At 46.7% G+C, this 13,360-nt stretch overlaps 1 protein-coding gene across 1 annotated transcript; it reads left to right on the top strand.

The window, feature by feature from the left end:
• Positions 1-3,971: 3,971 nt before the first annotated feature.
• On the top strand, positions 3,972-4,391 carry LOC147982605 (pectinesterase inhibitor-like). Its single transcript, XM_087516362.1, has one exon. It carries the CDS (start codon positions 3,972-3,974, stop codon positions 4,389-4,391), a length of 420 nt encoding a protein of 139 aa, XP_087372488.1.
• The last annotated feature ends 8,969 nt before the right edge of the window (positions 4,392-13,360 follow it).

Below are 13,360 nucleotides of genomic sequence, written 5' to 3' on the forward strand. Positions count from 1 at the left end.
TATATTAAAAAAATTAATATTGTATTTTAAATATATTAGCATATATACAAAAAATGAACTAGATATATAACAGAAATGTACAGTGTGTACAAAAAAATGCGACATAAAAAATAGCTTTCAAAAAAGGTAATCATGTATTTAAAAAATAATAAATGTGTACGTAAAATATGTGTCTGATGTATACGACAAATGTAGAATGTGTACAAAAAAAGGTTGGCATTGTTTTGACAAATGCCTTTTTTTATTGACTCATAATGCAGTATCAAGCGATACAAACACAATGAGCACACACCGGGCCCCTGCATAACAAGGATGGATACAACCAACATTACGCACACACACAAAGATCACACTGGCAAAAAGCAAAGTCATGTAAGACCAAAGCATGCCTAGGCGAAGAAAAAGCAAAAAGGACCCGAAGATCAAAACAACGATCGATGATATACAACAACGATCATCGACACCAATCATATTTTGACAACATAATGACTACGATAAAGGTTCTTCAGAACCAACACCTTCAAGAAGGAAAACGACACACATACGCCGCCGTCGTCAGATCCACCATCGAAGGACAGATCATGGGTTTTCACCCTGAAGATCCAATCCGAGCAAACTCCAAGCAATGCCTAGGATCTTCATCCCGGAGCTTGAGACCGGGTACTTGAGAAGCACCGCCTAATCAAAGTCATCCTATGTTATCTTGTCCATTTTCCACGATCCCAACAACCCGAGGGAGGAAACTCACACACACATCCAAATCCCGAGTTTGGGACACTCGGCATACCTGTGCCGTCCTCACAAGTGGCAGTAGATGACCAATCTGCATGAGACAACATCACCACATGCAGCCACTTCATCATCATCGTAGCATGTAGCTGCAGATTAGCAGCAGATTACGCCCGGAGAGGAGACATGTGTTGAACAAAAACGAAACCGATGAAAATCGACAAAGGAACAAAGGAAAACAAATAAACCTATTAGAAACCAGAGAAGAAAAACAAAGGAAACCCAAAAATAAAATGAAAACTGAAGAAAACCAATGAAAAAGCGCACGGACCCAAAATCAAAATCCAAAAAATGAAAGAAGGAAAACAAGTGCACGTACCAAAATGATGGACGCACGTACACTTTGAACAGAAACTACATGCATATACTGGGTACGTGCGTAGGTAGTGTGTCCAAGGAAATTTGTGTAGTTAGATCCTGAGCCTACGTGCGGGTTGCTGCAGAAATTTTGGAGAGACACGGGCGACTGATCGGGTGAGATATTAGAACTTGGTTGTGCACCTTCCGCTCACCTTCGGGCCCAGTCCTGTAAGCACAACACACATGGAAAAATATTTAGGGACATGAGGTTTAGGGACATGAGGGCTTTTAACCAAGCCTTGTTAGCAAAACGAGCGTGGCGATTGCTGGATGCGCCGGAGAGCCTTTGTGCACGATTACTAAAGGCAAAATATCACCCTTTTGGACATTTATTGGACACGGTATTCTCGAGCAATGGTTCTTCAGTTTGGAGAGGTATATTGCATGGTCTCGATTTGCTCAAGAAAGGTGTCATTTGGAGGGTGGGGAACGGTGCTGATATCCGCACTTGGAGGGATCCTTGGATCCCCCGTCCCTCGACGTTCCGCCCTATCTCACCGAAGGGCAATTGCCGCCTGAACCGGGTGGCTGATTTTATTGATGAAAACGGTGCTTAGCGTGTGGACCGCCTTCGTGAATTTTAATACATAGTAAAAATCAGAACATCGCCCCATCAGCGCGGTGATTTCTTGTCCTGGTTTTCGGAGAAATGCGGAGGAAGAGTGCTTATAAGCTAGCCACATGTGATCACAATGCGGCCTTTGCAAATGGCTCTTCCAGCTCAAACCCGGAGGGGAATCGTTCATTATGGAACCGAGTTTGGTCGACCAACGTGCCTCAGAAGATGAAGATTACAACTTGGAGAGTGGTCACCGGTACACTGGCTACTCAACAGTGCAGAACTATAGGCATTTGGCCACATGTTCGCTGTGTCCTCTCTGTGGGGTGGAAGAGGAGAGTACCTTTCATGCCTTGATTGCTTGCACTTAGGCAAGGATCTTGTGGATCAACATGCGCAGGAGATGGGCGCTTTCCACCGACGACCTTCTCATTGATAATGGGAAGGAATGGCTAATGCTCCTTCTAAGCTCCTGTTTAGAGGTGGTCGGAGATATGGTTATTATGCTGGCGTATATGGCAGATAAGTAATGACATCTACCACGACAAGGAAGCCCCACCCGTTTGCTTCGGTTGAGTTCTTGGACAGTTACTACCAATCAATCAACCTAGCAGGCAAGTTTCCAGTTAAGGATATTGTCAAAGGGAAAATGCCTTCGGTGCCCCTTGTGGTGCCGCGCCTGTTCTGCCTGGGCCGGCACCGGCGCAGGGTACGGTGGCCCTGTTCGTCGACAGTTCGTACCAACCGGAGGATGGCACCGTGGCGGCCGGGATGATCCTAAGGAATAGCGAATGGGTGTGATCTTATTTGCGGCATACCGATACATTTTCCATTGCAATGATCCACTAGAGGCGGAACTACACGCGATGATGCAAGGTATGGCCCTGGCCATTCAACACACAAACTCTCCGGTGATGTTACAATCGAATTCCTCTGAAGCGTTATCATGCTTGTCCACGGATGCTCTGCGACGGTCAGCTTATGGCCAGTTATTCTTGGAGATTAAACACTTAGCTGGTAGTAGGGAGTTTGTACCTCAGAAACTTAGGCGTTCTTAGAATAGAGTTGTCGATCGTTTGGCGAACTCTAGCCGATCGGAGCGAGCCACCGATGTAGTCTGGCTTCGCTCAGTACCACCTTGTATTGAGGACTTGTGGCCTCTCGACTGTAACTCTATGAACTTGCAATAAAACTCCCTTTACCCTCTCAAACACACACACACACACACACACACACGCACACACGCACACACACACGGCAACAATGGTTAGTAAACTCGTACACGGAAACCATACATGTCAGATCCAGTTCAGTACATCTATAGAGATCATAGTATCTACACGTAGTACTATTTTGAGTTTTTGACGTAACCTAGATTTAACGACTTCGAATCGTGCATATTACGGAGTAGCGATAGACTGCAGATATAGTAGGAGATATCGATTCACTTTAATTGGTATAGATAATGATTTCCAAATCCTTTTATTTAATTTGGTGAGTGAATAATATTTGCGCTCCTCATCGCGAATATGAAATATTTTCATATGGTCAGGTCACAACCATTTATTACTGCATATCATTTTTATAAAAAGATAACTTGGGGTTAGTGCACCTTGGGGTGTCGCCGTCTCTATTGATCGAGGCTAAATAGCCGGTGTTACAACAGAGCGCGTAGGCGCCATAGTTTACACAGGGCGCGTCGTGCGCGAGTGGAGAAGAACGTGGGGTTAGTGCATGAGCAGGTGCATGCATACGTGGGAGAAGAGAAGTTACAATCAACAGTAACGTATGGAGCAGTGATAAAGTGCAGATACAGTAGGAGAAATCTATTCATTATAATACGTATATATTTTGATTGACAAATCCTTTTATTTTATTTGTGCAGAAATAATATTTGCGCTCCTCGTGAAGGATATGAAATATTTTCAAGTGGTTAGGTCACAACCATTTATTACTGCATATCTTCACAAAAATATTGACATTCAAATCCATTTATTACTGCGTATCTTTTCACAACCGTGTGTGACTTGAGGACAGTGATCTCAGATTATTCTCCTTTATGTAGGGGCATACTGTGTATATAAAAACTTCTGAATCATATGGTAGAACACAACACAATCAAGCACAAAATAAGAGCAAACCTCTCTATCAATAGAAATGGCCCTGTTAGCTAGTTCCACCCTCATAGCCATTACCCTCCTCATTGTCGTTCCCTCCTCTCTCGCCGATCGATGCCAAATTCCTCTCCGAAGTATGCGACGGCATGAGAGACCATCCCGACTGCGTGGAGGTGCTCAGCTCTGACCCACGGAGCGTGAATGCGACCACCAGGGTAGAGCTCCAAAGCATCTCCCTGGACATCTGCACTGCTGCCGCCAGGGAAGGCGCAAAGACCAGCGAGGAAGAGAAGGCCAAGCACGAGCAGGAGCGCGATGAGAAACTGGGGTTGGCACTGGACATGTGCAGCAGCGAATACAACCAAGCCGGCCACACCCTCGAGAAGGCACGCACGGACTTTGGCAACCACGCTTACAACGAAGCGGCACGAAAGATCGGCGAGGCTAGCTTAGCCGCAGATAATTGCGAGAAGGCGTTTTATAATCAGGGGGCGAACAACGTCATGAAACAAATGAACAAGAAAATGGATGATCGGTGCGACATCTGCTGGCAGCTTATATTTTGATGTTGATAACAATATACATACAGGGGACTAATCATGTTTGTTAAGTATATCATAGATTTTTAGTCCATCTGGAAACAGTACATGTGTCTAGATCACGGACCCACTTTATTTGATATTGCTCAAGAACGGATAAACAAAGATATAAAGCGTATAATTTCTGTTTTGTTCTTGCATATTTGGATCAGGTTAGCCGTTAGGAATAGCAACTTGCTATTATCTGGTGGCCAATGCTATAGGATTTCTCTACAGGCCGCGTTTCGGAAAAAATGAACGCGGCAACTATTTTTCCTAACTATCAACTGCGTTCAGGCCCAGGTTGAACGTAGTTGATATCGTAGTACCGACAACGTTCAGCTTTAGCAAACATTGCAAGTACTTAGCACTCTGCAGCCTTGCCGGCCAGTAAGCCATGCACCAATCCACTAGTTCAACTAACCACCATGCACTGACTAATCACTAGCTATATGCACGGCCATGTCCATCACTTATATAGCCTATTCTCAACCCAGCCGTGTACAGCTAACAACTTGACTTGATCCTCTGCTAGAATGGCTCTAGCCACCACGACTGGACCAAAATCAACTGCTGGACTCACTCCAGTACACAACTGACTCAACTACTCGCCATCTCTAGACCAGTAACATGCAATGCACACATGCACGTACGCACATGTCAAGAGTACCTCTTAACATTTTTCCTCCTAATTTTGGCATGGTGGCTCACCAAACTTTTCATGGATGACGCCTTCATAGTGTGGAGCTCACTCCATCTCGCCGTCGACGCCGTCCCAGCGCCAAACACGGGCACCTTTCCACAGCATCGCACTACAACATTTGTTGGCTTCACACCAACTCTCCATGATGACGCTAGCATCGCACCACCGCCGTGGGCATCGCACCGACCCAAGTGAGAGCATCACGCCACCATATCTCTTCTTAGCGTCATCTCACCGCCTCTCCTAACATCTCACTATCGTTGTGGCAGCATCACACCGCTGCCTCCTCTTGTGGCATCGCACCACAGCCACATGTTTGTGCGACATCACACCGCCAAACACCTCCTTGTCATGGACGATGTCGTCGTAGCACCGATCACCACAGCGTCGTGCCACACGCAGCATCCACCTCTTGACATGGACGATGCCTTCGCGACGCTGATTGCCAAGCCGTCTCGTCATAACGGCCTCACACCGTAAGAGCCGCCAACGGCCTTGCACCGCCACCGGCCACCTCCTTGCGCCGCAGGCCTCCATCTCGCAAGGAGTCCGCCGCGCCACCACTGCCGCCTCGGATCGGTAGTGCTCAGGTACCAATTGTTGGTGCCGCCTCCTCGGAACGCCTCTTCTTCTTCCTCACAATCTCCCCCTCTCATGTTTTATCACAATACAAGAACTCACCGTGGTGAGGAACTCTACACACACACGCACGCATACCTCACCATAGAGAAACTAGATTTGCCTCTTCCTCCCGGTGAGACACACATACACTACATCTTTTTCTCCAGCCCTCACGGCCTCTTTCTCATTGCTCATTGTAGCACATATATACAAGATGTTGATCCTAACACACGCACTGGCTAGCCGGCACCCTCGGCCACTAACACCTCTAAGCCATGCACTAACCCACTAGTTCAACTAACCACCATGCAATAACTAATCACTAGCTATACGCAATGCCATGTCCATCACTTGTAAACCTATTCTCAATAACAACTTGACTTGCTTCTCTCCTTGAATGGCTCTAGCCACCACAACCTGACCAAAACCAACTGCTGGACTCACTCCAGTACACAACTGACTCCACGACCCGGCCATATCTAGACCACTAACATGCAATGCACACATGCGCGTACACACATGTTAAGATTAACTCTAACACACGGTTCATTGAAATCGGATGTTTATCGGAGGCGGTCCTATTGACCTGTGATCACGTGAAAGGAAGAAGGATATGAAATATTTTCAAGTGGTTAGGTCACAACCATTTATTACTGCATATCTTCACAAAAATATTGACATTCAAATGAGAGCGGTGTTACTGGTAGGGGTGGCATCTGGACATGTTATCCTGACCCTAGATCCATCTCTAGGGATCTGGACTAGTGGGTCCGTTTTCAGGATATACAGGTGTAAGAAAATGCAGTCATCTGACGCTATACTGTAAGGAACAGTAATGTACGGTAGCCCGTGGGCTCCTTTATTGAAATTCAGGTTACGTTGACGAGCTGAGCCGTGGCTCGCCTCTGTAACAAAAAGCTTTGCGGGGATCAGAAACGTATGTGCGCCGTCTGCTGCAAAAACATCGCCGTCAAGGTTCAGTAAATGCTGACGGCGGATGGAGCGTGGCTGCGTGGGGCAACAAAAATATCTCGGTCAGCTTTAAGGAAAAAAAACACCTCGGTTCCCATCTACTCAGTTGAGCCCTTCCCCCTAGCTTGAGGGCAAATCAATGGCGGCGGCGAGCAATATGGCGGAGTTTGCAGACCTATGCCACAATGGGCTCGGATTTCTGCTGGATCCGATTGACAGGTAATTTCTCCCAGTTTTGCTAAAGCACATCTAGATGTGCCATAAGTATTGCACATCCAAGTCATATGTCATTGATCTTATATTGAGATTCGTGTGAATATTTTCTTTCTCTTTTTTTTCTTTTTCTCTTTATGCTTGATTCATTCACTTAGATGTGCAATAATTAGAGCACATCTAGATGAGTGCGGCCGTCCTGCACGCAGCGCATCGACGGCCGCGCTGCGCGAGGTGATCTGTGCAAAGGAAATCGTCAAAGTCAGTAAAACAGGAATACATAGCTGGATACAAGCTAGTAATACAATGTCAGAATTGACGCAAAGGACCAGGCGTGCATGGCTATCTCTTTTTTACGCCGGTTGCGTGTGGGAGCTGCTGTCTGAAACGCTATTAATGTGCTTTTTGACCGCGCGGCCACTGCCAAGAACGGAGGTGGGGGCGGCGAGCGCCATGGGAGTCTCGGACTAGCATGCTGCCGGGGCGGCAGTGGAAGGACGGAGTCGGCGGCAACATGTGCGGTGGAGGCAGGGGCGCCATGGACGTCGTTGCTTCTGAGGGCGCCATGGCGAGTGGCGGAGCAGCGGTGGCTGTCACCAAAGGGAGCTGGTCGCGGGGCAGCCGCTCGGGCGCAGCCATGGCAGTGGCGGGGGGCGGAGCTGGCATGGCCGCTGTCAGAGGGGGCCGTGCGCGGGCTTCATCCGCCCCCAAACGACATCAAGGCAGCCAACAGCAGGGGGGGACGAAGAGAGCGTGCAACTCGGACGACGGATCTGACCTCGGACGACGCAGGGATGGCCGGGGCTGGGAGATCAGGCCGGCGGCGGCTTCTTGTTTACCTGGCGGGGGCGTTGCCGCGAGAGCTCCTACGCGAGCGCAAGAGCACACGCTTTCTCTGGTCTGACGTTCTGATGGCGCGCGAGGTTGCTTGCGCGGTGGTCGGCGGCGGCTCCGCCCTGCCTGATACGACCGTAGGCGGGGACACGACGGAGAGGCGAGCGGCAGTCAGGAGCCGTCCGGCGCCTCGTCTGATGGAGTTGTCGGGCGCGTCCTGCACGACTTCTATTTCTGGGGACGGTGGTGTGCCGCCGGCAGTCGGTGGGGCTATCGACTCATGCAGCGCGATTCAGAGTCTTCGTCCTTTTGTCAGGAGTGCGTACCATCTTTTTGTCAGAGCGTGTCAGATTAGTCCTTTGAATACGCATTTACGATGCAAACCGAAATCCAGTGTCCTGCTATACTCTAACTACTGATGCAAATCATGAAGGGACACAGACCGTAGATGTCGTGCGTGCAGCTGCCGCTGCGTGCAGCGATGCACTTCTCACATCTAGATGTGTCTTAAACAGACCCAATTTCTCCGCTGTATTATTCTGTTCGATTCGATCCGATCCGAAGACGCGCGAGCAGAAATAGTCAATGACTGGTCTTCGGTTTGATGAACATGCCATAGGCTCTCGCTTAGAGAGGTCACTGCGGATGTTGAGCAGCCAGATCCATTGGTGTTGACGTCCGTCGAGCCGTCGGCACCGGCATACGCTGACTCGTCGTGCGCGGGTGTGGTTGGACAACTCGGCGGCGTTGCTGAGCAGAACGATCCCGCTGACAAGAGGAAGCAGTAGCCAACCCAGTCCGTGAGTCCACCGGGAAGGTGAACCCAGAGGCACCTGGGTGGACCAGAAGGTATACATAAAATTCAGTGTTCTTTCTCTCTGGATCCATGGTTTTTTTATTTTTAGTGCCTATGTTGATAGATGCCCGGGGACATTACTACGTCCAAATGTGCCGATACACAAAAATCACGGCCCCACTGTTATATGTAAAAGGATTGCATCATCTCAAAACCGTGAATTCAATTTCAGGTTAAGAGTGGGACGTGCCCATCTGGATAGGGCACCCTGTCCAGGTAGAGTCACTCCATTAGAAGAAACAATCAGGAGGTACGTTGATAAACTCCCAGACAATGTAGTGAAGCCAGAGATTGGGATGAGTTTTGACTCACTCGGGGAAGCATACGATTTCTATAACCTGTATTCTTGGGAGTTTAGATTTGGTATACGATATGGCAAGGGCCAGCTGAACATCGAGCGGACAAAGTGTATGCAGGAGATTGTTTGTGGATGCTCGGCTAGCAATTAAGAGTTAAGACCCAAAAACAAGATTTTGTAGTTTTTTAACATATTGCTTGCACGGGAATTCATTTTTTAAATTTGACACGGAGAAAAAAATTATTTTGCAGGGGAAGCCTGAGCAGCAAAATAACCGATCTTGCCGGTGCGAGTGCCCTGCAATGATGAGATTACTTAGAGTTGCAGACAATGATGGCTCATTGCTGAACACTGGTCAAGCCACAACCATTCGTTGTCTCTTACTTGCGGTGAGAAAGTTCATTGGCCATCGCACAAGCACATAAATGTGTACAATGTGAACTTGAATAAGGCACAACATGGTTGGCAGCTTCTTTTGTTCAACCCAGAATGCGCCTTCAACAAAATGGACGCTGCACAATCTGTGTGGCCGGATAAGTCAACACCAGGTTGACGATGATGAAAATAAGACACTAGCTGTGTTCAAAGAGATACAATGGAACCATCCAGAATTTACCTACCGAGTACAAGGTGATGAGGAAAGCAGGATCAAGCGATAACTATGTTGTTCTATGTGCAAATTGTAGATCAAGCGATAGCCATGGAAGTTGCAATCAAGACGGAGTTACCTGGGACTGTGCACACCTACTCGGCGGCCATGATGGTACGGTCGGCCGCGGCGGTGGCGCTATCTGCACAACTTGGATGTTCTTCCTCCACCGACTCCCTCATGCGCACCGGCGGCAGCTGCTCCATCGTTGGGTTTGCCGTTTCTCCACCATATCCCTCACGAGCTGAAGATGTTCTTCCTCCCCTGCCTCCCTCGAACACTGGAGCTGTTGTTCGGTCGCCGTCCACATCCGAAAGGCCCCCATCAAGATCCTCCAAGAACGAAGGGCTCCAAGAGAAAAGCCTCATCAAGATCCTCACCAAGGTATTCCCATCAGAATTATGAAAGTGTTCAAATGCTAATGACCTCAAAAAAAATTCAATTACACATGCTCAAAAGGCACTCAAAAATGTAACCTGTACATGCTTTAGCAAATACACATCTTTTTTCAAGTACCATTACATGCTTAAGAATTACTCTGAACTTCTGTAGTGTGAATTGCGTATGTAGTGTCTGTTTTCAGAAAACAACCTTGTTTATGTGATGGTTCCGTGGTAGTCATTCTTGGCTAATTTGTTCTGTAGAAACAACCGATGCTGCAGTCACAAGTACTAGAAAAATCAACAAGGCAGTATTGGTGGTTTGTGGGAACTGAACCGTTGAATCTAGTGAGAACCAGGATGCTGGTATCTTGAGTCCAGTGAGAACTGAACCTTTGAATCCTTTTTTCAGGGCACTGCTCAGATTCTTTTGATAGGGTCTAGTTAGTGCTAAAAGCATACAAGGCACTTCTCATAAAGTTCCTGTCATCTCACTCCATTAAAAAAACAATTGTAGATTTATACAACTGTTCAGACCGTAAACTTTGCTAATTGCTCGGGAACTTGACAGCTTGACAACTTGCTCTTTCCTTAATCATTGCATTGCAATTGCTCGGGAACTTGCACAACATACATTAGATTTCTATCTCGTATCTTACTCAAGTTTTCTCTATGACTTCTTCAAGCTGCTGGGAAATTGTCAAATTGATAGCTGACTTAGAAAATAGTAAGATTGGAATCAGTACTTGCTAATGCCCAACAATTGAGGGGGAGGCCAGTGTTCTGTACTTAATTGCTTTTCGCACCTAACAGCTAAATATGTGAGAATTTTAACTGTCCATATCAATCTTAGTCATACTTGTAGAAGTCTTTTTCAGGTAGTAGCCATATTAAGCCACACATCCTTTTATCTTCAAGAACGAGTGCAAACCTTTCAAATTAATAATTATATAGCAATCGATCTATAAAATAGATATACACGAGTTAAAAATATAAGGTCCTAGTACACTTCATTCAAAACTCTTCTGCTAATTAAACTGCCTTTTGTTAAGGCATAGTATAGTCGAGCATTCATATGGTGATTTCCAAGTACAGAATTATCTCTGAATTCACATCCTAGAAGAGAAACTATCTCCAAACCTCATGCTCGAATTAAATTTGGTTTGCACAAATAATTATCTACCATCTGGATTCAAATATGTGAGCACGACCATCTACCAATGCATCAGTTCTCTTGTTCATCTCACCGACAATCAACCTATTTCCATTTTGTGCCAGGCCATGTCTTCGAAGCAAAACAACAGGAAGCAAGAAACTAAGCAGTAGTTTGTAATCCTGTTGAGTTTACTGATTGGGCATCATGTTTACAATGTTGAGTTTACTGAATGGGCATCATGTTTCAGAATTTTGAGGGTTCTCTCGCTGTACATTGAATCTTATGTCTTGTTTCTTTCTGTACACTTTTTGAATCTCGCGTCTTTTTGAATGAGCAAGAAACCAAGCAAAACATTGAGTTTACTGAATCATGTGTCTTGTTGTACACTTCTCGTAATCATCAGCTAATACACACTGCTGTAGTTTGTGTCTTTCTGTTAGACAAGCATCATCGGCTGCACTAATTCTAGTGTTGTGTGCGTTATGCGAGCTGCACTAGTTTGGTTGATGCACTAATTTGGCTGCACTTGTTCCCTGTCAAATTGGCCTATGTGGGTGTATGTGGCCTGCGTGCACGATGAAGAACAACCGGCAGGTAGTGGCGGCGGCGGGGATGGTTTTTTCTCGAGCGTGGAGGGGTGGGGACTGGGACCTACGATTACTTATCCACCCACCGGCTGGTAGGTTGCCGTTCGCTGCGTCCGTCAACACGCAGTGTCGCACCGGAACAGGGAGACCCAGGAAGAAACCTGATCCATCCACGAGTATCCTGTACCGGTCTGACGAAGTGGCTGAGCAGCAAATTAATGCGTGGGCCCTGCCCTGGAATACTTTGGCAATATGTTTGTCGCATACAGTGCGGAATACAGAAAACACATGCATCCCGAGAAGAGCCATCCAACGTGATTTCAGGATCAGCTGTGCTCAGGACCAGATGCGAATTTTCCCATTCAAATCCATTTATTACTGCGTATCTTTTCACAACCGTGTGTGACTTGAGTGTTGGAGTAATAATGCATCTATGGGATGCCATTAGCAGAGAGAGATTTCATCTAGATCACCTAATAAACATGAACAGAGAGGGTTTAGAGATCCTTTACACATCACGGGAGTCAACATGATCGCCTACTCGGTACAGGCGTGATGCAGGGGTGATGTAGTCAAAGCAGAGGTTCTCCTCGACGTCCTGATTCCTTCAGGACGCCACCGGGACTGGCCGGGGACGGCAGCGGCGGCTGGAGTAGGTCTTCCCGTCGCTGCAGCGCTCCCCCTGATCGGATGGGGTGAGAGAATATCGGGAGGGGAGTGAAACCATATGAGAATTATGATCGCGCAGGCTGCCAACCCTCTCCCGTACCCCCTTTTATCTAGCGCTGGCGACATGGGACCTAAATCATTAGTTAGTTTGGGTGCCCCCAATCAGGGCGCCTTAGTTGGGATAAAAAGCCCACGTACATTGGCGCGTGGGGACTTTTCATTATCGTTATCTTTCCCCTTTTTTCTGATAGAATAATAGATCTAACTGGCCTGTTTAAGCCGTCAGATCAACCAACATTCTCCCCCATGATCGTTAGGCTTAACTTCATTTGTCCATTCTACATAGGAATGATGTACCAAAGTGAGGTGTTACAACAGCTCCAAACGCCATAGAACCTTAACACTTATAGCACACCCGCCTATTTCGAAATGGAAAACTTTTTTGGTAATTGGGGAGTGGTTTATTTTAATGGTCCTCTTATTTCAGAATCATAAGGCTTCCAGTAGTCCCATGCCGGCAACATGCTCACGAAAAATACTGGGTGGTAAGCCTTTTGTTAGCGGATCCGCAAGCATATGCTTCGTTCTTATATGTTTAATATCAATTGTTTGATCCTGGATTCTATCTTTCACAACATGATACTTTATGTCAATGTGTCTGACAGCACTACTTGACCTGTTGTTACTCGTATAGAAAACTGCGGGTTCATTATCACATCACAATAAAATTGGTCTAGATATGCTGTCAACCACTTTAAGTCCTGAAATAAAATTCTTTAGCCATACAGCCTGCCCGGTGGCCTCATAACATGCTACAAATTATGCTTGCATCGTAGATCCAGCAGTTAACGTTTGTTTGGAGCTTTTCCACGATATAGCTCCTCCCGCGAGTGTGAATATATAACCTGACGTGTTAGAGTTGTGTCGAATATTGTGTACAAGGTAGGTTACAGTTGGACTTGTAGTTGTATTGTGTTTAGATAGGATAGGGAGTCGTGTCCTAGTAGGACACTTGTATC

Source organism: Triticum urartu, chromosome 3A (assembly GCF_056163025.1).
Source record: "Triticum urartu cultivar PI428250 chromosome 3A, HENAU_Tu73, whole genome shotgun sequence".
Taxonomy (NCBI): domain Eukaryota; kingdom Viridiplantae; phylum Streptophyta; class Magnoliopsida; order Poales; family Poaceae; genus Triticum; species Triticum urartu.